We start from the raw sequence: 27,656 nt of genomic DNA, 5'->3' as shown, positions 1-27,656 counted from the left end.
TCATTTGATTTATTTAAATTTGCCACTGACAGATGGGGGGGGCTCAGAGTTTTTATTTTATGCAAGTATTTATTATACTGGCCTATATGAAACCAAGTCATGTGTAGAAAGCACAACTTGTGGTTTATCTAATACATTATTTGTTTCTGTGGGCTCTGTCGCACTCTAGTGGCACATTGTTGTACTCACAGTTAAATGATTTCCTACAGCAGCCTGTTGACTGGAGATACAGACTTGAGTGCATCTGTCAAAACATGAACATAAATCTTTATTTCATCAAATAACTATATCATAACACCTTACAGAATTAAAGTGGAAGTATAATTTTTATGTTCTTTTTTTGAAGAATGATCTCTCTGAACATGCAAACCCACACATACGACACATAAAATGAAGTAGGAGAAGCCTATGTACACATGACAGATTTGTCTTTCAAATTGTACCCTGATAATGAATAAATACGATGCTGAGCACCTGTCGAGAGCCTAGGATAAAGTGGGATTTCATAAAAAATTTAAAAAACATATAAGGTAGAATAATTAAAGGGGGTTAGTATGTGTTGTACCAGCATAATCTGTGGGTACACATAATGTAATCGATAAACAATGAGCCCCAACTTCCTCCGCCTGTTTGGGGAGGTTGAGCTGAAACCTATGAGGGACAAAAAATGACAAAAGTATAAATAAATAAATAAATAAATGTTGGGTGAAATGCATACAATAATGTATAAATAAATACATAACTAAATAAATGCATCAATAAATATATAAATGCTGAAAACAATACATCAATGAATAAATAATAAATACACTTTGTTAATGAAAAAGGCTATTTATATATTTTTACATGTATTTATTCATTTATTAGCATATTTCTACAGTTATATATGTATCAATGCATACATTTCCACGGACACAGAAATACATAAATAAATATCTGAATATATGTATTTATATATTAATTTTTATATGAATTGTTGCATTTATTTATATATATTTATTGATGCATTTATTTAATTAATTAATTATTTATACATTATTGTATGCATTTCTCCCAACATTTATTTATACTTCAGTCATGTTTTGTCCCTCATAGAAACCTGGCAACCCGTGCATCAGGCTGCACAGAGTCACCGGAGAGTTGACAGGAACAACATCACTGCTCTGAGCTCACATTATTTATGGATTGCCTCAGTTAACAAGAAAAGCCTCAGTTTATATTGCCAGTGAATGACAGTGAATCCAAAAACATCAGGTCTTACAACAACGAGATCTACCATCTGTGTAAGTCTGAATACTTGTTACTCATTGTTACTGTGAGTTTATCAAAGTGTTAGCTAAGTTGGCTAGCAGCGCGGTTAGCATGCTAGCTGCACTGACGTTAGCGTCATGATGTTTTTATCTTGTTGAAAAACATAGAGCGAGCGACACTGAGCATTGTGTAAACACTAGCTGTTTTTAACTCACGGACTGGTTGAAGCTGGCGTTATGCAAGGTCAGTGTGTTGCTAAATGTGTTTATAAACCAATGTGATAAGGCGTGATAGCAGACCGTTCATTGACACAGAACACGTCGGTCGGTTCTAGCTAACGAAACGGTAAACACCGGACAGCGTGGGGAAAGGAAAGGCCTCCATGAAGGAGTTTAGTAACAAGTGGTAAGCTACGCAGAGAAGCAGTAACATGTTTACATCATTAGCTGCTCACTGCTGTCATGGGGGAGTGTGGTTAACTATTGTCAGAGAGGTTAGTTAATTAAACATTTGTAATATGTGTTTCCTTCTCTGGGGTTATGTAACTCGTGGTAAGGTGTTTACAAGTGTTCCCCAAGGTGGGACATTGTTTGTGTTGTCATCTGATTGTATGAGCAGAGGAAGGTGTCTTTTTTTTGCACACACACATTCAGGACACACATTCAACACTCCTACTTTCAAATCACTTATCAAAACTCACCTCTTTAAAAAAGCTTTTAATGTATGATTATGATGTATTTTCTGTTTTCTGTAGTTTACCTTTATTGTTGTTATCTTTATGATTTGTGTGTAATGTCTGTTAGTCTGTCCTTACTGCTGTTCTTTTTGTTTTTAACTATTGTAAAGTGTCTTTGAGTTTTTAAAAGCGCTCTTAAATAAAATGTATTATTATTATTATTATTATGGCACAACTTGACACGATTTAGTGATGCAAGGTAAGATGTGAACAAGTTGTGCCATCTGACTTAATATATTATCACCAGGTAGTTTAATGTTATTTCAATGGTTCCTTTTGCAAGGATGGCCAGAAACAATGCCCTATCCTAACATTTACAATATATGTACACCTTTTATTTACGTATGAGTTTACAATATTCATTTATTTAGAAAGGCTGAATAAAGAATAAATTATTAATCATGCAGGTAAACTGATGTCATCAAAATCTGGTACAGAGACTGAGGAGGAGTCAAAGTCTCATCCGTCTTAGTCCATCTTCTGCTCCACTTCTAACCTTCTACACACCATAGATGTTTTCATAGGGGGGTTATCTCACTGACTTTGGAAATTGTGGCCCTTTCAATCACAGCGTTTAATGTTGGAACTACTACTAGAGAAGGATTTGTGCGACATACTCTGTAATAATATTTGAGGGTGTCGTTTTTTGTAGTATTGTTTTGGACTGACAGGTGTTTCTATTGTTTTGTCAACCCCATTTATGTAAGGTAAGAGAGCATTTTTACCTCTCTATAAGATACACTAATGTTCAGCCTGCCACAGAAACCTCATCCTCTGAAATTATGACGCCTCGTACAACGCCTTTCTTTGTTGATCTCTGTAGGTTCAGCAAAAACTGATCATTGTATTCTACATGAAGGTCAGATTTATTGCAGGAGTGTTGTAGACTGCAGTAGTTTTAGGCACGTGAACTGGCAACTTATTGTCAAACTATTGCGTTTTTTTCCTCAGGCAGCTTTACTGTCCCCCTGTGTGTTTACATGTTGGTATTTTCCTCAGGTTCTTACTCATTATATTTGAGTATGATGATGGAAATTCATAAATTACAACTTCTTGCTTAGAAATGGGGATATTTTTGTATTTGGACTGCCAACATAACTTATTCACATTGGGGAGTAATGTATCAGGTTATCAGGAGTGGAGGAAACCTAACCATTGGATTTATATGAGTGACAGATATCATGCTCATGTTAAAACAGGAAGTTGAGATTTGGTTGGAAAAGAGTGTTAATAAGATCCACCAGGGGGAGGAAAATCGTAATGATATGCAAAAGATATTTAAGATGATATATATATATATATATATATATATAAATATAAAAAAAAAATCAGTTCTGGACATGAATGAATATCCTTGCAACAAAGAAGGTTGTCTCTGTGAAATTATTTAAGATACCACACCTTCAACAGAGCAAAATTGAAGGATGTGAGGCGGTCGTTCTCTAGAAGGATTTGGTGCAATAATGTTAAGAATTCAGTCTGAATATTTTTTTGATAAATTGTGTTGAATGAACTTAAGTTGTGTCCCGTTATTTGTGTTGAAGGCGAAGCTGACCAAAATGACATAAAAGCGTCACAGAGCCCAAACAGTCATGACCATATGGTGCTCTGGTGGAGGCGAAATGCTGACTCGCTGCGTGTTGTTCGTGAGTCGAGGATATCTCGCTCCACAAGGACTCCTGGCCTCTGTGGGACGGGCATCATTGGCACGGAGTTGCGGAAGCTCCTGGTGATGCCAGAGGAAGTCTTGTCCTTCTCTCTGTTTGAGCCTTGTTGGCACTATCTTTAGATATTCAAAACAAAAAAAAAATAAAAAGAGACACAGGAAGGTGGGTTACAGAGCTGACACAGGGGCTTGATGCAGAGCAGCCTGAGCAACCTTGGAGTTGCAAGTATCATTCTTGTGATTCAGAGGGAGTAAGTGCTGCTTTTTTTTAAACAGAGTTTAAAAATATGCTCAAAGTATTTGGGGAATTGGCTTGTTTTTTTGTGAAAGATGAATTCAGTCAACATTTTTAGTTGGTAAGGCCTTGGATTCAGACTCAGCCAGAAAGGAATTTCACTCTTTTCTTTCTATTTTTTCCTCAGGACTTTCAATATGCTGGCCTTTTGGACTTGAACAGCTTGATGACAAGTTAAGAGGCTGCTGTGTCTGACAGAGCTCGGATCTACAGAAAGGCAGAGATGGGAAACACAGCGACAAAGTTCCGTAAAGCTCTCATCAATGGAGATGAGATGCTGGCCTGCCAACTGTATGAAAGCAACCCGCAGTTCAAGGAGGCTCTGGATCCCAACTCTACATACGGAGAGTCCTACCAGCACAACACTCCACTGCACTATGCTGCTCGGCATGGCATGACACGCCTACTCAGGTCAGGATGTGGCTGAAATAAAATCAAACAAGAACTATACATTTTCATAGTCACATATTTATAGACTAGCTGCGATCAGTGTCAAAGACAAACTGAAACTGGAGGGTCAGTAAGATGAGGTACTAGTTTGTTGTTGACCTGCTTTTTGAAATGCTTTAAGGTATTACTCCTATTTCTAATGTTGCACCTGTTCAGAAAGATCCTTGGAGCACATCTTATATTCTTCAGTTGGCACTCTACAGATCAACTGGTGCCACTTTAGCTGTATTGCTGCATCATAATATAACATTTTTATATTTCGTCTCTATATGTCTCCGTCCCATCTGTCTCTCCACACAGCCATCTGTTAGCAGCTCTCAGGAATGAAACATGCTGTGTTTGAATAGGATGGGTTTCCAAGAGCTTCCCTTCCCATGAGCTACCAACCTCGCATGTGTTCGTTCTCACTCCTCTAAGGCGCTGTCACTTCTCCACTAATAGGATGCTCAATTTTGCATTCATACAAGACTTAAACAAAAGCCAGTAGAGTTATGAAATATGAGCAGGTTATATTTAAGTCAAGTGGAAGCAAAACAGGACGTGAAGGTTATTTGATAGATGGATGGATGGCTGTATAGAAATGATCCTGATGGTTCAAGGTTGAACTTGAAGGGACATTTTTGGATAATAATCATTAAGCTGGTGTGCAATTTTAACTTCCATGATGCTTAAAATGTCAGTGTAGTCTACTTTAAAACGACACACGTATTCAACTAAAATTAGTTACATTTGTTATTTACTTTCCTTTTCTGTTTTTCGGAAGAATAATAAAAAAAAAAAAAAAAGAGTTTGCTATTGTATTTAAAACATGCTATCATGGCTTACAAAATCTAAATATATAGTCTACTAGTAATTGCTGACCATGTTAGTGTCCATTCTGAACAAAGCTGACATTAAAAAATGAGTTATTCTTTGAAATCAACCTGTTCTTGTCTTATTCTTTCAGGTATTTTCTCCTCAATAAAGATGGCAATCCAAATAAGCGTAATGTGCACAACGAGACATCGCTGCACCTTCTCTGCATGGGGCCCCGGATCCTGACCTCAGAGGGGGCACTGCATCCCCGGATCTCGCGGCCATATGAAGACAAACAGCGTCGGGCAGAATGTCTACAAATTATCCTGGCATGGACCGGAGCAAAGCTGGATCATGGAGAGTATGAGTGTGCTGATGTGAATGCCACCGACAACAAGAAAAACACCTGCCTGCACTATGCTGCTGCCTCAGGCATGAAGAATTGTGTTGAGGTGAGAGACCAAAATCCTGTGGATATTTTTCAGTCTGGGCATATGCAAAATAATCTCAAGAATGACCTCTTGGCATACATCCAGTGCTTCATAGAAAGCCAACAAAATAACCCTGATTTTAACAGAAATTATTCAATAAAAAAAAAAAATACTCAGAATGCAAGCCTGTGTGTGGTGTGGTGCTAGATAGAGTCAAGAAAAACCCTGGGTAAGGGTGTGATGACTTCCCATTATGTTTTAACAACAGTCCCCTTGTGTCTTTTGGGAAGATACTGGGAAATCACAAAACATCTTTATTAATCCCTGCAGCAGGAAGAACCACAAAGAAGAGTTACATGGGTAATGATAACAGCTCTCTATCTGCCTGTTAAGACCTGACGTTAATTCTGAAATGGTCTTAAAGTATAATCCACCATAGCTGTGGTGTCCCCTTGATGATGGATTCAGCCATGCCATTAGAACTGACTGAAGATAGTCACATTTTTATCCACCGCATGGGCAACATTTTAATTTGATAGTTTTTTTTTTTTTTTTTACTGCTGAATGTTGTTATTTCTGTTTTTAATTAAATTAAAACTTCGGAAAATTAAGACATGAATGAAAGAAATGGGTTTAACAAGTAGTAGTTAAAATCACATATTCATAGAGCTAAAAATATGTATTTATCATTTGCCTCATTGCAGCTTATTTAAATTCTGCTCAGAAACTTAATTAACTCTTTTCTCTGCTTGTGCTTTTTGGAGAGTTGAAGGAGTTAAAAATGTATATGTGGTGCAGAACTGGTGATAAAGATCCCTGTATATTTGTAGGAATAGCAGGGGTGGGCATCCTACGTCTTTTTCTTTTAATTCACTAAGTTAGTGTGACCAGAAAACCATTGCACTATGTATTTAATTCAACTTAATTTGATTAGTATAGCCCATTAAATGTAAACAAATGTAAACTCAATGTGCTTCACAGAAGAGAAAAATAAACAAACACATTTAGACCAGAGTTATTAAGTTTATGTCCATCCATGCAAGTGTGCACGTCATTATTCAAGTCAATTTCTCCCTTTGTTTCCTCTTACTCAGTTCCTTGTGCAGAGAGAAGCGGACCTGTTTGCGGAGAATGAAAACCGCGAGACTCCATGTGACTGTGCAGAGAAGCAGCACCACAAGGATCTGGCCTTGTGCCTGGAGTCACAGATGGTCTTCTCCCTTGCCCCCGAGGCTGAGGGTATAGAGGCAGAGTATGCAGCCCTCGACCGGAGAGAGGTACAGAAAAACACGCCAAGATGAAGAGTGTACACAGCTTTAAGTTTGTCACGGTCAACAGGTGTCACCTACATTGTTATACCAGAATGCCAACCTTTACATGATCCCTCTGTACTGTGATAAAATTGGTTCTGAATAAGACCTAGAGTACAATTTCAAAAGTTTAACCTAAGACCAACATTCACCAATTAACCATATTCTGAAGGGTCTATAGGGAATGAAAATAAGGAACATATTTTGTACAGTATGTAGCTGGGATAAAGTTAAGTTTCTTCTTGCCTTTAGGAGATTTTTGTCCACATTTTGGAATCCAGCTGGCCAGCCTCCACATTTCAGATTCTTCTGTTAGACAAAAACAAACACAAAAATAAAGAAGTCTGCGATAAAGCATGTGACTGATAATCATCAGCCTCTGAGCTCATTGGGCCTGGCCTTATCATGGGTCAGCAATTGTCTATATTTGCTTTTAATGCTTCTATTGTCGTCTTCCAATTCGTCTTCCTATTGTCGTCTTCCAATCCCCCCCCTCCTCCCCCCCCCCCCCCTCCTCTTCTCCCCATCTCAACCCTTTCGCTCTCTCTACTCTTCATTATCTCTGCAAACCTGCTCCTTATTCTTTTTTTATGCCTTGCCTTCTTTAACCTCCCCTCTCATCCTCCTCTTGTCATTCTCCACCTTTCCTCTTCTCCTGTCTCTGTCCTTTCCTCTGACATGCCCTCCTCTATAGCTGTATGAGGGCCTGCGGCCTCAGGATCTTCGGAGGTTGAAGGACATGCTGATAGTGGAGACAGCCGACATGCTGCAGGCCCCTCTCTTCACTGCAGAGGGGCTGCTACGTGCCCATGGTACTATTAAACACACAAATACACAAAACACTATACCTCCTTGTGGTGGTCAAAAGCATTCTACATACATGACCACATATTGGAACCTGACAGGATTGTTTTCTTTTCAATGACCAGTTTAGCACGTCATAGTTTTTGTTTATGTATCCATGTGTTTCCTCTACACGCTCACCATCTGATAAAAGCAACAATGTCAAGAATAAAGTAGGCAGTTAATATTACAGTCCAAACTTGTACTTTTGAAGAGATTATTTTTTACAAAACTTGAAATATTTCTGACTTTGTACTACCTTTTTCCACTGTTGCCTTTTAAAAAAATGATTTTGCTTTATTTGTTGTATAGTCATCATTCTTTTTATTTCTGGGAACAGAAAAGCCATATCTCATATAAACTTCAAGCTACACTCCAGTGATTTCCTTGCAGTAAGAGATTCAAAAGGTCACCAGACTTTGTCTTAAGGTTTTGGTGGAAAGTGTGATTGACACACCACATGCTCTAAATGATATTAAAGAATGCTTGTCCCAGAGTTTCCCATACACAGCATTACCTGGGCAGCCCGCCCAGGTGTATTTATGAGCGCTCCAACTATATTTCTGACACACACAAGCGTGTGAGAGAGATAGAGAGAGAGGTCCACTGTCCATTAGCCCTCTTGCACTGATTGAGATGTAATGCTCAAAAACTGAAGCTTTTCTTGCCTTTGTCAGTATTTGTTGTGCTGTTGATGCTGTCATGCAGTAAGAGTTTAGGATGATACTTGTGATACGCCTTATCATCAATAAGCCTCCTCATACGCGGACCACCTGATGCGATAACCGAATATTGAGTAGAACGTTTCAAAAATAAAATGATCATTTACCCTTCTAATTTAATAGTTTCATGTGAACACTACACAATAAAACCAGAGTGCATCACTATGAAACAAACAGCCTAAATTAAGTACATGTAAACATTCTAAACAGATAATTAACAAAGAACACAGCACACTTACCAATGGTATCTCTGCTGTCTTCCTTTCATTGAATTCAGCCTCTCACCTCACTCCTGCTCTCACACACACCACTGACGCTCCTGTCTGTCAATTAGAGCCACTCAGCAGGTTTACACACCTGGCTCAGAAAGGTTACCTGACCTGTGCTCAGTGCTGCTCTCCAGTGTTCAATACAAACTTTGAATAAGGACTGACAGCAGATAACCTGATAGTTAATAATAAAGCTGCTTAACCTTTTAACACAAAATAAATCAAATTACATATGAACCAGTAAATGCTTTTTTAAACACATTTTAATTTTCTGTTTCTTTCCTTAGATTTTAACAAAACAATAACACAGGGTGGAAACTTTTAGTTACCCTAACAGACCTATTGATATTGATTTGTACCTAAGAATTAAAAACCAGTTAACAAGCTTTGTTTGGATTATGAGGTTAAACCATCTGCAGTCAAAAGCAAACGTTTTATAAAATGCCACACAATTCAAAAATACAGGACTAATGATTCAGTCCGGTCAGCTTCAAGTCTTAAAAACAGATTGACATTCCTGACAAGACATGGATCCAAGAGACATTTGTCACCAGTCGGCCACATCAGTTAAAGCCTTGTAACCTGGGGAGAGTGAAATCATTTAATTTAGCCACATTATTCATGTCCGTGCAGACATCAGTCACTTGGCCTGGATTTTCTAGTGATGCTCTTGTTACGCAGTCTTGGAAAAGTTCTGACTCACAGTGTCACAGTCTGGCTTTGATTTGCACTGCAGCCTTAAGCCACTCATTCACATAAACTAAGCTTATGTGCTGTGTGTGAAGAACCCCCAAACGTTTAAAATAGAATCCTTCGAAGCTCACGACCCACCTAGACTGAACTTGATTTGGATTATACAAGACTTCAAAAATGTGTCACACTTTGGGTTTGATTTTCAGTATTCCCCTTTCCTCTAATTCAGAGGACCAAGTGGCTGGCTGCTGAGCTGTGTGTGCTACATATTAGACATACTTTTGGGAGATTAGAGAGTGACTCCAGATTCTTGCTATATATAAGCACCTCTAGCATGGGAATGCAGTCTGTCTGTTTAATAGTGGGCGGCGCATTTCAGGATTTTTGTTAATCTCCTGGAGAAGGGATTCTTGGATTTATGTATTATTAATTTCTTGAGAAAAACTTTCACTAATTTCCACACCAACTTTTTTTATTGCGATATTATATATCGGTCTTGTTTAGTTTTCTTATCACAACTCTTGGTGCTTAGCAGACTGTCGGTTTTTCTGATTGGAGAATTTTTATGTTCCTGCTAATACTTGATATTTAAGACTAAATGTGAAGACTTTTAATTGCAGACTCCTTTTAATGGCCAAAAGCACGAAGATAGGGTCATACTCATTGATGAGTTGTAATTGAATGGAGATTGGAGGAAATGTTGCAATATTCATTATCTAAACGAGGCCATTTAGAGTCTGAGGCATTGGACTAGTGGTGAACATGTCTGGGGGCTGATAATGGCCTGATTGCACAGTTGACCGGGTCATAGTCTTTATTTGGGGGGGCTGACTTTTTTTGTCAAAGAAAATTTAGATTCAGACACAGTCCAGAAGTTGTTCAACATTCACGCTCAAAAGCTCTCAAACCTGCTCTTCTGCTAATGTGAGAGCGAGCAGCTATTCTACAACAGGAAAGCAGATGGCAGCAGGTCTATGCTGTTGGCTCTTTGAAAGGCTTAGGTGGTAGTGTTTTCACTGGAGAGGGATTTGTGTGGGCTTTGGTAGATTTAGCATTGTGCTTACCATTTCTTACAGATAATAGAAAGGATGATTTGAAACAAATGTTTTATGTTTCTTCCGAAGAAATGAGAATTGAGATGACAACAAGTCTGTCTGTTTCATCAGGCTGAATGGGAATTCTGTCATGTGTTGTCTTTGATTTTTTTTAATCATGTCTGCTTAAATCCCTGATTAATGAAGATTTTTAAAAATATCTCAAAATGAAAGTACACTGGGTCTTTGTGGTTTTTTTCAGTCCAGTGATACTATATCAGAGCACAGATTTTCAGAAGCTCTTGGTAACCGGGCTGGTTTTCTTATCACGTGGTTTAAAAAAAGTCTTCAAAGTTGTAAAAATAAATGTTGTTTTGATCTTTTTTTTTTCTTTTTTTTAAAGGCAAACCCTTTAAAAGCCAAACCAACCTGATTGCTTTTTCTTTAGATTTCTTTCTTTTTTGGCGTTTTGTGCATTTAGGGAGGGAGAGAGAGAGAGTTGGGGAATGACATGTGGGAAAGGAGCCACAGGTCAGATCTAAACCCTGGGCCGTATGTCTGGAGGACTACAGACTTCACACATGGGGCACGTGCACTACACCACCAGCGCCTGTTACCAACCTGATTTCTCTTATTATTTCTCATATTGCCACTTTTAGCTTATTTCTTATTTAACTCACACCAAACTTGTTTGACCTCTTTGTGATGTGTAGACATGTTTCTCATACAATGTGATTATTTTTCTCTTTTTGGTTCAAGCTGTTAGAATAAATCTCACTTTAACTGGACCTCCCCCCCCCCCCCCCCTCAGATTGGGACAGAGAGAAACTCTTAGAGGCCTGGATGTCGAATGCGGAGGAATGCTGCCAACGCTCAGGGGTCCAGATGCCAAACCCGCCTCCAAGTGGCTACAATGCCTGGGACACCTTGCCCTCGCCCCGGACACCACGCACCACCCGCTCCTCCATCACCTCCCCTGACCAAATCAGCCTCATGCCTGCCGACGAGGAGTCCTCCCTGGTGAGAGAGGACTTTGGGTTCCATTTGTTGATGTTTGTTAAATTGGCAGACTTAGAGGAATAACAGGAAAATGAGGCTGTCACTTTTTATAACATCAAAAATCCATTTAAATTACTTAGAAGTAACCCACCTTCCAACTCTTATTGCTTCTGCATGAATTGTAGATCCACATCATTTTAATTAAGTTTATTATTTAACCATACTTATCATTGAAGAAACATCAGATACAATTTAAACCACAAGATCAGAAGCCCCAGGGGGGAGTGTGTTTTCCTGGCCAAGAAGTTTCTACAGCAGAGAACTAAAAGCTTGCATTGCAGCACACAGACTAATAGTAACTGGCAGTGTACCCTTCAAACTGTACACCACTGTTTATTTAAATGAAGTCCTCATGGTGCCACAGGTTTATTGAACAGTTTTACAAATTCTCACTGCCACACCTATCTTTCTGCATAGTCCTACATTATTTTCCAGAACTTGATTACTTGCATACATTTTTTAGTTAATGCACACTGTTAAATTAATGAGCCAAAATGTTGGACTATCAGAATAGGTACAAATATATTTTTATTGTAATCTACTGTCTTGGTGTCAACATGAAGGATTTGAATATGAAAACCCCAAAATCTTCAGAGTAGAGCCCGGCCGATTAATCAGCCAGCCGATATCAAGTAACTGTCAGTATCTTGTTACTTTTATCGCAGATATGAGCCGATATTACGAGATTTATTCAGCAGTCAAAAAGCATTTATTTGAGTTTCATTGTATTAAACTAGCAGTTCTCTTTCACCAGCAGAGTGTGCTATATGGATTACATCAAGCATTATCACTCTCCAGGGTGCTGTGATGAACGCATATGCACAGTTACTTTACAGTTGTATTTATTCTTACATTATCTTTTACACAAGTGTTCGATAACTGCATTTGAGGGCTCAACACAATAAATGTGTATATTTATATCTATATTTATTTCTACAGATCAAAGATGGATCAAAGAAAGATATTGGTCAATGTATGGATAGTGGATTTTTCTCTCCCTAATATTGGTATCAGACCCAAAAATCCCATATCGATTGGGCCTCACTCCACATTTCTCTGTTCAGAGTTAAGTTGTGATGCTTGTCATCATGCTGCTCCCTTGATGGGCTGCTTTATTTTGCGTAGGGAGAACTGTTAATGTTTGTTCAGAACACATCTGCTCTGTAGCTGTCTGCTAATTGTTTTCACTTTCCAACTCGCGCTAAGAGGTATCGAGTGTCTGCGGAGTAACATTTGGACACCTGGTAATGTTTTTCAAAGATAGACCAATTATGTTTGTTGCAACAACTACATACTTACACCTCATGTAAGGTGTATTTTCAGCTGTGCGTACAGAATCTGCATGTCCACAAGGTCATTAAGGAACCATATTGACCCCCTGCTGCATGAGGGTCTGCACACCCCCTGTTTGATTGCACTCCCATTAACCTGACCTTGTCTGAAATTTCCAGATAATTATCAAACATGCTTGACATTTTCCTCAGCTGTCTTCTTTTGTGAACAGCTGTTAAGTTGGAAATTATGCCAGGAAATATGAGATGTCCTTTCTGCTGTTGGCAATTTGTCTTGCTCAACCACTCACTAAAGAAGATGGCAAATGAAGGTATCAAGTGAGTCTGATAACAATCAGGGAGTCCCAGAGGAAGACAGACACATAGAAAGGAAAGTCAATGTGCTGACTTTATACAGAATATGCAGTTCATTATTTATTTTTTCACACTGCAGTGGTATTATTAATAGTGAATTGTATTATACAATTAAGTTAGAACTTCAGCAAAAAAAACATAAAGGTAGAATTTCTTTGGCTATTAAATGGATGTGCTAGTTCATAATTATGATGGAAAGTTGATTGCGTCTGTAAATGCCTCTCAACAAAAGTTTTGCATTGACTCATTTTTGACTGGTTTTTGGCCCCTGGCACAGAACTTGGGAGAGGTACCTCTGTACATGGGGTGCACATGCTATCCGGTGCCCCATGATTTGTCTATTCTGAGGTTTTTTCAATCCAAAGTCTTTAGTTTGTTAACTAAACAGTTAGTAGATGATGGGAGAATCTGACAGACTTAAATTGTCAATGACTTTATGAGGAATCATAGGTTATGTTTGTGTGTTAATACATTTTGTTGTGGATCTGAGGAGGCCTAACTTGAACTGCACAGTGCCAATCGACCCAGCCTGCACAAGGGCCTGTTTAAAGGTTATAGTTGATTATATCACATGCTGCTCCTTCACAAATCAATACTTACATTGTTGAAGTACACTGCCTCCTCTATGTCTTTGTTAAGACTCAGTCTCTCACTGTAACAAGGCAAGTCATTGTGAGTGCATGTTTGTCTATAATTTTGTCTGTTTGTATCTCAATCATCTGGAAATGTGGGCTAAAACGTGTAATCTGTGAGCCAATGAGACGTCATGGTATTGGCCTGTTCCGGCCTTCGGCTCAATGTTTTGCATCAATCAATGACTACTTGTGTTTAGTTTATGTGCTCCGTCTTAATAACCTATTAAGACATATTTTCTTCCTTGTCAAGTCCTTCTGTTGAGTACTAAAAATAATTTCAATTATTTGAATATTTCAAGAGAATGGCCTTATTTTCAATATTTAAAGCGGTTTGTTTTTTCATTCACTGACTCACATGTCTTGTACTAGAGGACCTTTTCAAATTGCAATCGTTGTTTTCAGAATAGTTTTTTTTATGGAAGACTTTATTTATCTGAAGCAATTTCAACTTTGGCCTTGAGACTGATTGTATCTCTTTTCTTCTGTTAAACAGTGCGGCATCTGCTTGTCTTCCGTCTCAGTCTTTGAAGAACCCGTCGACATGTCCTGTGGCCACGAGTTCTGCAGAGCATGCTGGGAAGGGTAAGTCATGTTTTTGTTGCGCCTTCAGATTCTGCTGTCTGGTTTCCAGGTTCTGCTGACTTTGACAGTGTGTATGCTTCCTCAGGTTTCTAAATCTAAAAATCCAAGAGGGTGAAGCTCACAACATCTTCTGCCCAGCCTTTGATTGCTACCAGCTAGTGCCTGTGGAAGTCATTGAGAGTGTGGTGTCTAGAGAGATGGACAAGCGCTACCTCCTGTTTGACATCAAGGTAACATGATGAAAAGACAGAGACATGCACTAAACAGTGTTTTATGCTAGTTTGAGCCTTCTACACATAACCGTAGAAACACAAAAACAAAACACTTCTGGAGTTTAATTACCAGTCAAGAATGACCTTCTCTTTTTAGTGTTGAAGTCGAGATATTTACGCCCCTGTTACGCAATGCAAAGCCGCACACTGGGATATCAATATTACGCTGTTGTGGACACAATGTGTTAGTGGTGTGATGACAGGGGATTTTGTTACGCTGCTGTTGAGGATTCACAACCTGTAAGAGGCTTTAGTTTGCTCTTAACATGAAGAATTGTTTCCTTAGTTTTACTTTAACCACTAAAACCAGCTTCTTAGTTTCACTTAGGGTTCACTTCCCACCTGTGGCCTCTTTCCCGCATGTCATTCCCCTCTCTCTCTCCCTGATTTCCGACTCTATCCACTGTCCTGTCTCTCCATTAGAGGCACAAAAAGGCCAAAAAAAATAAATCTTTAAAAAAAAAAAAAGGAAAATAGAAACTGTGAAGGGGATTAGTGTACCAGTATTGAATATCTTTTTTGAACTTTGAGATATTTTAAGGGGATATATGATATGGGGAAGTGTCACACCCAGGTGAAAACGGTTCACTGATGGCAGAAACATGATAAATCAGTCATACTGTTCCCCTCACCAAAGGGCCCCTGGCTTTACAATAGGTTGTTGAATTACATATATAGTTTTTAAAACTCTTTGTACTTTTCTCTCAACAGGCATTTGTAGAGAACAATCCAGCAATCCGCTGGTGTCCCCAGGCCGGATGTGAAAGAGCGGTGAGACTGAACACTCAGGGCCCTGGGACCTCCACCTCAGACTCTCTCAGTTTTCCCCTCCTTCGGGCTCCTGCTGTGGACTGTGGAAAAGGGCACCTCTTCTGTTGGTCAGTAATTATTTAGTTAACATGAATGTTTCTGTAATTTTGAGATGATTTCATAGGTTTTAAAATTCTGACTTTTACCTATGAGATCATCTAATTTAATAGTAATTTAAGATCAACAAATGCAACAAAATCTTGAAATGAATGTGTTGATTGGTTTCATTTAAAGTGATATTACATGTTTCAAGAGTAGACATGTTTTTTGTCTTACAGAAGAGCCTTAGTGATAACAAGGCAATAAAAACAATGATTGGAAAACTATGAAGCCAAAGAAAGCTGAACAATTTTAAAATATGATTCACATCGAGTTGACTCAAGAAGGCAAACGTAGAGAGAATGAGGAATGAAAGATGAGGTATATAAAAGTCTAACAAAATTAAAAACTTAATTAAATGATAGATACATTCAAATGATATAAAAGTGTTTTGTGGACGCTACGATGTTCTATTGCTGTGAAATAAAAACAGTTTAAAATTAGGAGGACTCATTTGAGAGTTGTGTGTCCAACGCAGCAGCACACAGTAACTAGGAAACTCTGCGCCTTTTCAGGGAGCAAAGCGAGCGTCTAATAGCCCCTCCATCAGAGAGCTCTGAAGCTCTGTGGGGACCATCTCTCCATCGATTACTTCTTAATGACAGGGTGGCTAGATGGAAGTCTCTTCAGAGTAAAAGACGTATGACAGCCACCCTGGAGTTTGCCAAAAAGCAGTTTAAGATATTTGAGAGTATGAAAAAAAAAAAAGATTATTGAGGGAAATCGAGGTCCCAGCCATGATCTGATGATCTGGCTGATAAAAGTCTATACTTAGCTAGGCTAAAGTCAAACGCTGTACTTAATGCATATGTGCATTAAGTGTATTTTCATAAATGTTGAACTATTCTTTTAACTTTTCAAATGTTGTAGATGTTTTTTTTATATTGTGGATTTTGTATTCAGATTGACAAAAAATTATCTAACCTCTTTTAAAGCCCTTAATAAGAAAAACTTAGTATAAATAATTTCTTAATGGTACAAATGCCCTTATGCATCTGATGAACGTGCAGCGTCCGTACCCTTGAATGCCAAACTCCTGCACCTCTGCAGTTTGTTTGCAGGGGTATTCATTCATTTTCCATGTACACAGATTTGTAACTGCTCTTATCTCTCTGCGTGTGTTATCTTGGCAGCATGTTCAAGGGCAGAAGGGCCTAGATGCTGTGTAGTCCTCCACCTTCTGTCCTCTGTATTCATTGTTCTGGAGCCCCGCAGCATGCCCCCCCCCAACACACACACACACACACACACACACACACACACACACACACACACACACACACACACACACACACACACTGTTGTATTATGACCTCCACCTTTCTTTAACCGATTCCACATACCTCACTGCACTTCACCACACTATAGGGTTCCAGAAAGTGGTCGTCAGGCTCACTTGTCAGGTTTATTCAAGAGTTGAGTTGACATGACATTTGTTAATGGAACTGGATGCAGGCAGGCAGGACTTTTCTCTCCCTTGACATGAGAAGGGTGTTTGGTTCAAAGGCAAATATGTTTAATTGATGGTTGACAATTCTGACAGCCTCTGTGACAGCGCTGTGTGATTGGTGTATTCATCATTTGTCTCAATTGTATGTGTAGTCCAGACAGACTTGGAGCTTCGAACACGTCATTTTAACTGTCTCCTTCACATTTATCTCTCTGCATATGTTCCAGGGAGTGTCAAGGTGAGGCCCATGAGCCCTGTGACTGTGAGACCTGGAAGATGTGGTTACAGAAAGTCAATGAGATGAGACCTGAAGAATGTAAGTATTAACATAGTTATTAAGTGTATTTAAGAAATGAAGTTAAAGCTGAATTGTACTAGTGGGTAGATACTTTACAGCATTTTGACTCATAGTCAAATTGTTGAAAAGAATATAGTCAGAGTCTACACATTTTAACATCACCTGACTAAGTCTCCAGGCCAGGAGAATTGTGCTCAGCTTCTCAGGGTAAATTGTTCTCACAAAGAAGAAGTTCAGAGGTGTAATCCCCTCACTTTCCCTGGTTTTTTGGGTCGCAGCCGAGTGATTGATTTGGAGCTAAATGGTCTGGAACTCCACCACAGTAATTACAAACAGTTTAGTGCTGAGCCTATTAAAACCAACCATCTTGATGATAAATTATTATTTAAAATGGACAGCCCACTCATTGAAAGTCTGCATTGTTTATAAGCAGTAATTGGACTGTGGGTAATCTAATAGATGATTTAAGATGGTCCAAGTCACCCCAAAGTGCTTTGCCTTTGATGTGACTGTCCAAATGTAAAAGCAATTATTTTGTTTTGGAACCATTCTCCCCTTCGATTTCCCCGGATTTGGTTTCATCCTGGCGTTTCAAACAGCACATCAGAGGTGCTTTGATAAGAGCCAATTATTCTGTTGTATGTGTGTGAGTGAGGGAGGGGGGGGGTTACATGAGCATCTTGGGAGATGTTAACAAAAATAAGCAATGCACATTAGTCAGGCACGACAATTTCCCACTCAGTGCAGTGGTCTGTTTAGACGATCTGGTAATAGTCATTCTCATTCTATCTCATTATGCCCCCATTTGTTCTCTTTTAACCCCCTCCCCCTCCATGAAGTGGCTGGTGTGACCGAAGCGTATGAGGACGCAGCCAACTGCTTGTGGATGCTCTCAAACGCTAAACCCTGCGCCAACTGTAAATCCCCAATTCAGAAAAACGAGGGCTGCAACCACATGCAGTGTGCTAAGGTACGTTCATCCCTGTTTTAATAATTCACTATGTAATCAGGTGACTTTTTAAAATATCACAGGCAGCAACGTGTTGATTATATACTGATGAGGAAAAGATTCTGATGCAACAATTCTTTAGTGTTTGTCTTTTAAAATTTGAACTGCATATAAACGGGAACTCGACCTTTAACCTTGGGGATTGGTCACAATGATCTTTGAGCGTGGCAAGCAGATTTTTGGTAGGTTTAATGTGTTGTTTTTATTTTTGCAAAGAACCTGTAAGCAGCTTTCGGAAAATGTATAATTCTTCAATCAAAACTGCCTTTTACCAAAATACAGAATATGCAAGTTAACATTTGTAAGGTGCATGCTGTGTAGTAATTACCTCTATTGTCTGACACTTAACTATTTACACTTTTAGCATCTTCTTTCTTTTTGACTGCAGCCTCCTGGGTATTAATTGTCCTTACAGGTTTTATTAAACATCATAGTAAACATCAAAGTGGCACAATGTACGGGTAACTGTTAGGGGCGACTTGGTCTAAGCATGCGTATGTTTAGTCAGGGCCTGGCTTTTGTAATTCCCTCCCTGTACACAGGCTTTCATGGAGTTTTGGGGGGGGGGGGGGATCATGATCAGGGAAATTTGGCGCATGCATCAGTTTGGAAGTGCACAGCTAGCGATTATGACTTCCTCAACATCATGTAAAAAGCTACTATCAGTAAACCTCCCATGTCTTATGGGAACAGAAGATCTAAATGTATGACTGATCTGATATTTACTTGTTCGACAGGTTGTGGTTTTGGACTTGTGTATTGACTCTGCTTATTTAGCTTATTTAATTGTTCTATTGAGGATTGCTTTTATAATATTTAAACAATTAAGTATTTATGAATAGATGTTTTCACTCTAACATAACATTATTCTCTAGACTTGAGACAGTAAGAAGCTCTCTTGTTCTGATGAAATAGTATTGTAATGTCATTTGAAGATAAACCAGTCAGTTTTAGTCTTTATTAGATTATAAAGAGGCAGCTGATGAGTAGGGTTATGCAATTATTGTTATATTGTCATAACAATATAAGTATTTACAATAAACACATTGCAAAAGTCTGAATTTATTACTACAAATTACTTCATGTAAACAAGCAATACTGCTCACTCAGCACGTGTCCTTCTTCACTCATATGGAGAGCTGGAGCTGGTGGTGCTTTCGCTCAATTTCTATGTGGTCAGAAGAAGCTCAAGCTAGCTTTCTGCTACCCTTGGATTAACTAGTGGAAAAAACACATGTTGTGTGAAACATGAAGAACAGCTAGTGGGCACTGGAACTGTGTGAACAATTTTATCGCACATAGCAACTTTTTCCTCAAATCATGCAGAACTGCTTATGGTGATGCCTGGCTAATAGAAAATCCATCGAACAGCTGGAGCCAGTAGGTCCTGTGGTTTGTTGACAGCGTCTGTCTGTCTGAGATAGAAAAGTGAGAGTTATCAGGTAGAATTTGAGTCATGTTGCCTGTCAGGGTTTTTGTTACTACCACTGTGGCCGCAAGGCAGATATCAGCACAGAGCAGTCACATGACCAGGCTCCTTTAGTCTCGGTGACAGCCCTCTCAATGTCCCTGTTCTGGTTAAAGAGGTAGACTAGAGATTGAGATTAGTTTGAGAGAAATGGAACAGCTTTCACAAGCTGAGAGGCCACGCAGGGCTCAGCCTCTTGACCTGTTATTACCTGGTAAGAAATGGTTTTACCCCTGTTGCTTGGAAACAGGAGACTCAGTGTTGCCAAGGAGCATTTCTTTGTCTTTTCACAGCCTTTTCCTTCCCTCCGGTCTGGCTTCACAGTTTTTTATCTTAAGTCTCTCCATTTCACACGCTGTCTTTCTCTGTCTCTCTGTGCTTCTATTCATTCCGCCTTCCCACTCTTTCATTCTGTATTGATTTTTCTGAAGTATCATGTAAGCGTGGTGTTTTCAGGGTAACTCAGGTCTCAGCCTTTAGGGTTTTTGTGTTGCTCTGGCCAACTTGTCACCGACAGAAGCACATGTGGAACTGCTAGAGAAATCACTTAAACCCAGGTAGGCTGTGGACTGGAGTGGCTGTAGTGTTTTGTTGTTTTACAATACCCGATGGGACTTGGTGATCTCATATGTTGTCTGAGTGCCTTCTAGTGGTAGCGGGCAACAATGATTCACCACCACATTCAAACAGCTGCCTTTGTCCTCCTTCGAACTCTGCCAGCTGCTAAAGAAAAGAGAATTCTGGAAAAATGCATAGGTCTTGATTCCTGAGTCTAAGACATATCCTGCACCCTTTAATATAATTCTGTTATGATTTAATAAATAAGGAAAAAATAGCAAGGAATTGCTGATATTAAAATATGTTTTAATGTAATATAACTCATTCCTTCCTAATGATTTGAGAAGTTAAACAACAGCCGAGTTTTCAAATGTTGTGAATTTACTATTGTGGGGAATGGAGAGGGGAAAATACAAATGTAAACATTGTTATTTCAGGGAGTTGTAAAATGTAAATTACTCCAGGATAGCTGAACTTCACATTAAATAATTTTTTTCCAGTGACCACATGGCGAATGTAAGTCTTATGCTTCCTTCTTGTCTCTGCAGTGTAAGTATGACTTCTGCTGGATCTGTCTGGAGGAGTGGAAGAAGCACAGCTCGTCAACAGGAGGCTATTACCGCTGCACCCGCTACGAGGTCATCCAGCAGGTGGAGGAGCAGTCAAAGGAGATGACTGAAGAGGTGCCTGAAAATTTTTATTTAACATACAATCAAGAAGTGGAGTGGCAGATCATTTATTTTTCTTTATCTGTAGCCTTATTTAACCAACTTAATAATGAGTTATGTATAGCAGAGACTCTTACAGAGGAGTAGTCTGCCCACGTCTTGTGTGTCTGACTTTACACTGCATCATTTTCTTCCATTTTAAATTTGCTGTCTGTAGCCCAAACTGATCTTGACCTTGAAGTGACATCACTAGTGGCAATTTATAAAACCACAAAAGGATGTGTGCAACGTTTAAAAAAAAAAAAAAAAAACTTATTTTCTTCTGGACCTGTAAACAGACGATGTGAAAATGAAGGGAGTTCCTGGTTAGACACATTTAGCAATAATGGATTATAACAGCAGAGTGATTATGACGTTTATACATCTGATAAATACCTTTTTTCCCCACTGCCCATTAAATGTCATCTGAAATTGGCAGAACCACCAGCGTAGGCAGTCACCTCCTCAGCTATCAATGAATTGTCAATCAGCCCAACATTGATACTTACTTACTCTTTTGTCATATTAACTTTCACTTTGAGAGTAGCAAAACAGAGAATAGTAGTAGTATAGTAATAAGCCGGTATGTTGTTAAAACATAAACATACATACCGTATTTTCCGCACTATAAGGCGCACCGGATTATAAGGCGCACCTTCAATGAATGGCCTATTTTAGAACTGTTTTCATATAAAGGGCGCACCGGATTATAAGGCGCATAGAATAGAACGTGTTTACAACTGAACAAGGCTGGGAGATATTGTGAATATATAAATATAAATACGTATAAAACGTAACGTATAAAACTACAAAAACAAAAGTACATAAGACGATTTCCCCAAATAATAAATTATTTCTTTGACGTTTCTCTTAACTCTCAAAACGTAGTTTTATACGTAGTGCATTCACAATAACTCAACGTTGTTCAAACGTTAATGTGCATATTCACAATATCTCCCAGCCTTGTTCAGTTGTAAACACGTAAAAGAAACACAGTCTGATACCGCTAATTCAAACGTTAGTGCAGGGGTGCCCAAACAGTCGATCGCGATCGACAGGTAGATCGCTGACTGATTCTCAGTCGATCGCGAGATGTTTTGTCAATATAAAATACAATTGTAAAATAGAAAAGTGATTTCAATTTCATCTCATTGCACTGTTTCCCACACACGATACCTGTGTTGGGAGCCCAAGTATACTTCCGACCTGTGTGTATTTAATTTTTCATTTATTCATGAAATTGCTGCGTGCATGAGAGAGCGAGCGAGAGAGCGAGCGGGGGAGCGAGAGAGAGAGAGAGCGCGCGCAAGAGCGAGTGCAGGCATGCGCAATGACGTGCAGGTAAAACCGGGGGGGTAAATGTTTTACCAAAAAGTCATATATAGAAACTATGCCACGAGTATTAAGCGCATTTGATGAAGCTGCAGCTACTTTTCTCTGCTCCTCTCTGCTGTCATGACTGTGAGCATCGCGGGGGACGAGACACACCAACAAACAGCGCAAACGCACACGCACACACACACACACGCACTGGAGCGCCAGCCACCACGCGAACCTTTTTACTTTTAGTGCTACAGCACACAGTTGATCCGTGATCCGTACGGACCGAGGCGTGAACACACGTGACCCGGTCAAACAGTCGGTTGGACTTTACTCCGTTCACTCTCACCGTGTCTACAGCTAATTTAACAAAAGCAAAATCATCTCACAGCAGCCTGCTGTAGTCTGTATTATTTTTTACAGAACTCTCATTTATTATTTTCTGTTTGTTGTGTGAGTATTAAATGCGTTTGTAGGCTGTTGGTAAAGGCTATGACTCACTATGTGGACTGGTAGATCTCGGCAGACTGGTAACTTTAAAAGTAGATCTTGGTTCAAAAAAGGTTGGGCACCCCTGCGTTAGTGCATAACTCAACATTGTTCAGTTACGTATAACACGTAAAGCTCACTTTTTCAGTTCATTCCCCGTCCACGAATCCCTCGAATTCTTCTTCTTCAGTGTCCGAATTGAACAGTTGGGCGAGTACGGCATCCAACATGCCCGGCTCCCTCTCGTCATTATCCGAGTCAGTGTCGCTGAGCGCCGTGTACAACCAGTATGGATCAACCAATTAACCAATTGATCCATATATAAGGCGCTCCGGATTATAAGGCGCACTGTCGTTTTTTGAGAAAATTAAAGGCTTTTAAGTGCGCCTTATAGTGCGGAAAATACGGTATATACAGTATATTGTAAATTGAGATGTAATTATATCTAATTCTGTAATTTGTATAAGGGTTGTCACAATACCAGACTTTTAAACTTAGATCTGATTCTCAAAAATCAAACGATATCAATAGCTGTTCTGATAGCAAGGCAACAACAATAGGTATGCAAAATTGGGTAATTTCTTATTTTTATTTACCAAAAAAAGAACTCAATCACACTGTCCAAATTGCATACTTCTTGCATGCAGTTAAGATCGTGCTTTCTCTTTTGCTTTTTGCTTTTTAAAAAACATGGTATGAAAAAGTTTTGTAAATTTTGACAACCTTCATATGTTTAAAAAAGGTCCTGTTAGAGTGCTTAAACACTCCAAAAGGAAAGCACGCGAGTCCAATGAGCTTGCATAAGTGAAGGTAAAAAACATAGACACACACACAAACAGTCTTTGTCTAGTCTCTTCCCCATAGAGCCTTCCACAGTCTGCCTGCCTTCATCAATGTGAAAAGAAGTTCATTCTCAGCCTGCACGAGCGTTCCTCCCAATCACAAGTGCTGATTTCACCTGTGGCACTACTCACTTGCTGTGACTGCTCTCCACCACAGTAGCTGCACTTGCCTCTGTGAGGGGGGAACAGCATGCTCTGGAGTTTATTAACTGTGACTGGTGTCTCATCACGCTTTGCAGGCAGAGAAGAAGCACAAGAGCTTTCAGGAACTGGACCGTTTTATGCACTACTACACACGCTTCAAGAACCATGAGCACAGCTATCAGGTAAACAGGCCGGGCTAAGCCTCCCAATCATGTCTGCTTAGCATAGTCATGTAGTAACCGTCATGCTGTGGCTGAAACTAGTGGGAACGTGATCTGGTGTGAAACTAATACTTGACCTCATAGTATGCTGTAAACTCTGAGGGAATAGGATAATATAAAGATTAAGGAATGCTATGTCTAAATTCTGTCTCTAATATTTTACTAGAGACTGTCCTACTTTTTCACTGACTGAAGATTTTTGTGGCAGCAATGATCAGACACCACGACGCCTTGATTAAAAAACTATGCTGCTCCCACTGTTCATATATTTAGCATTTTCTGTCATTTGCCCTATTATTAAGACGGTCTCTTCAGAAGTTTTCACTGAACAATATAAACTAACAGCGCCTGTCTTCCTCACAATAGCTGGAGCAGCGCCTGTTAAAAACAGCCAAAGAGAAGATGGAGCAGCTCAGTCGAGCTCTGAGTGGAAGTGAGTCAATCTCTGTTACACGTGTAGACACATCTACTTCCAGCGCTCTGATATTGAGCTTTTATAAGTAGACAGGAAGGAGAGAAAAACACAAAGGTGTTTTAAGAATGGATTAACAGTGGGTATAGTTATTATTCAGCAGGCAAGACTATGCTGTGATAATACTGTGCAATGTGAGTAATCTTTGTTTGGAGTCCCCCGTCTGTACAGGCAATTACAACCGCTTTGGCATAGCCAAGTTTTTGTTTCTAATACACAACACTCAGTTTAAATTTCAGTCCATTCAGATTGCCAGGATGTTACTTACATACGTTTGGCTGGCAGCTGACAGAGAAATTGAAATGGCCATAACTCAGTGTTTATAAGACCAGCTCAGTTGGAAATGTGCACAATCCCTCTCTCTCTCTCTGCAGCCTTTGATATAGAATAAAGTATCTTTTAATACATAAAGTACAAGATGCTTTGATTCAGGATTCCTCATCATTTTGTCCCAATATTCTTAGATGTTTAGGTAATTTAAGCAAAAAACAAGAGATGTGTTCTGCAAAAGTGAAGCAAAACACTGTGTCGCTCTCTCATTCTCTGTCCTAGGGGAAGGAGGCCCACCTGACACTACATTCATTGAAGACGCAGTCCTAGAACTTCTGAAGACTCGCCGCATCCTCAAGTGCTCTTATCCTTATGGGTTCTTTCTGGAGCCCAAAAGCACAAAGAAAGAGATCTACGAGCTTATGCAGGTTTCAGCCCTACTTATTGAGAAAACAAAAGAGAAATGTTCTCAGCAGCTGCTTTATGGGCCATTAGAGATGTGGGACTTGAGCTTTCTACCTTCTGATTTTAATAGTCTGCCCTAGTTAGACCTGCACATCTTGGCTTTTAGTTAAGTATCTGCTCTTATGTAATTTATGAGCACTGATATAAATAAGAATTGCACTACCTGCTCTCTCTAGTGTTGTGGCCTTTTTGAATACGGTAAAATGAATTGGTAAGGCTCCCACAGGTCTTACAGTTTCAAAAACGTTTGTAAAATGGAAACTTTCTTAAAGTTGAGAAGTACACAGTCACCCTCAAAGTAGTTCCACTTGTAGAGACTTGTATGAGTCACATTGCCCTTCAACAACGCACTTTGGGAACAGATTCTTTGATTTGACAAAGTGAAACTTTTAAATTGTGATTTCATACTTGCATAAAGATGACTCACTTACTGAGTTTCCCTGAAAAATATCCCAGCCAGCTCTCTTTCTGCCCTCAGACGGACTTGGAAATGGTGACTGAGGACCTTGCGCAAAAGGTTAATCGGCCTTATCTACGGACGCCACGCCACAAAATAATCCGTGCGGCGTGTCTGGTGCAGCAGAAGAGGCAGGAGTTCCTGGCATCAGTAGCCCGAGGAGTGGCCCCTAACGACTCTCCTGAGGCCCCCAGGCGCAGGTAACTTAAGAGAAATGTAGGCTTTAATGTATAATCTAATCTTAGCAATGAAAAAACATTAGTTTAAAGTGATCAAAAGTGCCTAATTAGCTAACAAAAATCAGTAATTACTCACATCTCTGCACTTCTCAACAATCTGTCTGTCTCTTCCTTTCTTGCAGTTTTGCAGGCGGGACGTGGGACTGGGAGTATTTAGGCTTCGCATCACCTGAGGTAACAAAACAAGCCCTCATTAGTTTCACTGAAGGCTTGTTAGTTGAAATGTCAACTGTGCTGTCAAAACAACAACATTAACCCAACGCTTGATTTGATACTTAATATAACAGCCTGACACAGATCAGATTTTGCACTCGCATGCAAATTTCATTTTTTGGGATTTAATATTTGTAAACTTAAAGTGGAAGAGAGGAGAATACGGCAGAAATAATCAGTAATGTCTTAGTTAATACAGATCTCTTTCAAAGAGGAATGTTCAGACAAAAGTGATGGCTTGTTAAAAAAATCAGATTTCAGCTGTAGTATACTGTAGAGTAAACACCAAATTCAAAACCCTATAAGAAGTCATTAAACTTTGTCTGTGGACTTTTGTCAGTCATAATACTGGACTCATTATTTATAATGTCACCAATGCATGCAGCCAAATGACTTTATTGCTCTTATAAATTATGCACTTCTACTATACATGACGCTCTCACCTACAATCACACCCATGTTTACAGCTGATCAGTGGGCCTTAAAAGGTTCCTGTGATTGGTCCGACAGTTAATCTGTAAATAGGGAGTGCTTGATTTGATTCAGAATGGTCTAGTTATTAACTAATTACAGAAAAATAAATCATGATTGTTGTGTCATTTAGTGAAGCAGCCCTGCATTATACCTTTTCTATTAGTGCTACATTGGCTGTGTCAGAGCACTGAGAAGCCATGATGACCAACAGATCACCGTGTTATTCAACACACTGCAGCGAGCCAGATGGTTCAGTGTTCCCCTGTGCTCCCAGTCGGAGTGATGAAAAGCACAGCACTCTGGCAGACACCTAAGCAGGTTGCTTCCAATGATTGTGCATTAACACCGGGCGTTTATAGTTAACTTTTACAGTCATAAAACTGTCGACCACATAATGGTTTGATTATTGACCTCCCTGCTTTTTCCTGCACAGCTTGATGCACACACTCATTACTGGCATATAAGTCAATACATTGCAGTTTCTGTTATTGTTTAGTTTCTCGACTGCAGCAGTTTTTAGACGTGGAGGCTTTTCATCTGGAACACATTCACTCAGCTCAGCAGCTCCATCACTCCTCAGGCTCTCAGTGTCGCCTCCGTCTGAAGTGTTAAAAACACGACACAAATATGCAAATTGTACATCAAACTTCAGCCTCTCGGGTTATTGTGCACATCTTTTAACAGCATAAAGCGGGCATTTCCCTATTGACAGGAAAACAAATGACAAGATCAGTCTGCCAGTTTGATGAATGACTTGATGAAACTTCTTATTCTTTGCCTGCTCAGCACCATGCAGTCAGGCAGAGTCAAAGCTCTATAAAGCTTTAGTTTGCTTAAGGTTTACTGAGCAAACATTTCACTGCTGGACAAATATTGTTTTTATCCAAACCAAAGCAGCAAACTAGGAAGCTTGAACACATAACTTTGAAGCGTGTCTGCAAAAGACGCACAAAAAAAAACAC

At 39.4% G+C, this 27,656-nt stretch overlaps 1 protein-coding gene and 1 long non-coding RNA gene across 3 annotated transcripts in view; one reads left to right on the top strand and one right to left on the bottom strand.

Moving 5' to 3' along the window:
* The first annotated feature begins 1,128 nt into the window (after window positions 1–1,128).
* The window catches only part of LOC109999866 (ankyrin repeat and IBR domain-containing protein 1), a 33,462-nt gene continuing 6,934 nt past the window's right edge, over window positions 1,129–27,656 (top strand). The window contains exons 1-17 of one of the 2 annotated variants that reach the window (XM_020655012.3): window positions 1,129–1,283; window positions 4,076–4,359; window positions 5,345–5,645; window positions 6,719–6,901; window positions 7,629–7,746; window positions 11,307–11,515; window positions 14,329–14,417; window positions 14,503–14,647; window positions 15,401–15,567; window positions 17,276–17,364; window positions 18,186–18,316; window positions 20,930–21,064; window positions 23,979–24,065; window positions 24,471–24,537; window positions 25,129–25,274; window positions 25,790–25,968; window positions 26,130–26,181. In XM_020655012.3, the coding sequence (XP_020510668.1) occupies window positions 4,172–4,359; window positions 5,345–5,645; window positions 6,719–6,901; window positions 7,629–7,746; window positions 11,307–11,515; window positions 14,329–14,417; window positions 14,503–14,647; window positions 15,401–15,567; window positions 17,276–17,364; window positions 18,186–18,316; window positions 20,930–21,064; window positions 23,979–24,065; window positions 24,471–24,537; window positions 25,129–25,274; window positions 25,790–25,968; window positions 26,130–26,181 (2,286 nt within the window). In that variant the 5' untranslated portion in view covers window positions 1,129–1,283; window positions 4,076–4,171. Of the gene's footprint in view, window positions 1,284–3,826; window positions 3,905–4,075; window positions 4,360–5,344; window positions 5,646–6,718; window positions 6,902–7,628; window positions 7,747–11,306; window positions 11,516–14,328; window positions 14,418–14,502; window positions 14,648–15,400; window positions 15,568–17,275; window positions 17,365–18,185; window positions 18,317–20,929; window positions 21,065–23,978; window positions 24,066–24,470; window positions 24,538–25,128; window positions 25,275–25,789; window positions 25,969–26,129; window positions 26,182–27,656 lie in introns of those variants that run through there. The other variant, XM_020655013.3, reaches the window with a different exon arrangement.
* On the bottom strand, window positions 19,300–27,032 carry LOC114921442 (uncharacterized). Its single transcript, XR_010666736.1, has 4 exons — window positions 26,846–27,032; window positions 26,084–26,735; window positions 25,743–25,972; window positions 19,300–21,068 (listed from the first exon to the last, which is right to left on the bottom strand). It is a non-coding gene; the product is annotated as an uncharacterized lncRNA (long non-coding RNA).

This window comes from Labrus bergylta, chromosome 8 (genome assembly GCF_963930695.1).
Source record: "Labrus bergylta chromosome 8, fLabBer1.1, whole genome shotgun sequence".
NCBI classification, from domain to species: domain Eukaryota; kingdom Metazoa; phylum Chordata; class Actinopteri; order Labriformes; family Labridae; genus Labrus; species Labrus bergylta.
This window is presented reverse-complemented; position numbering and strand designations above follow the sequence as displayed.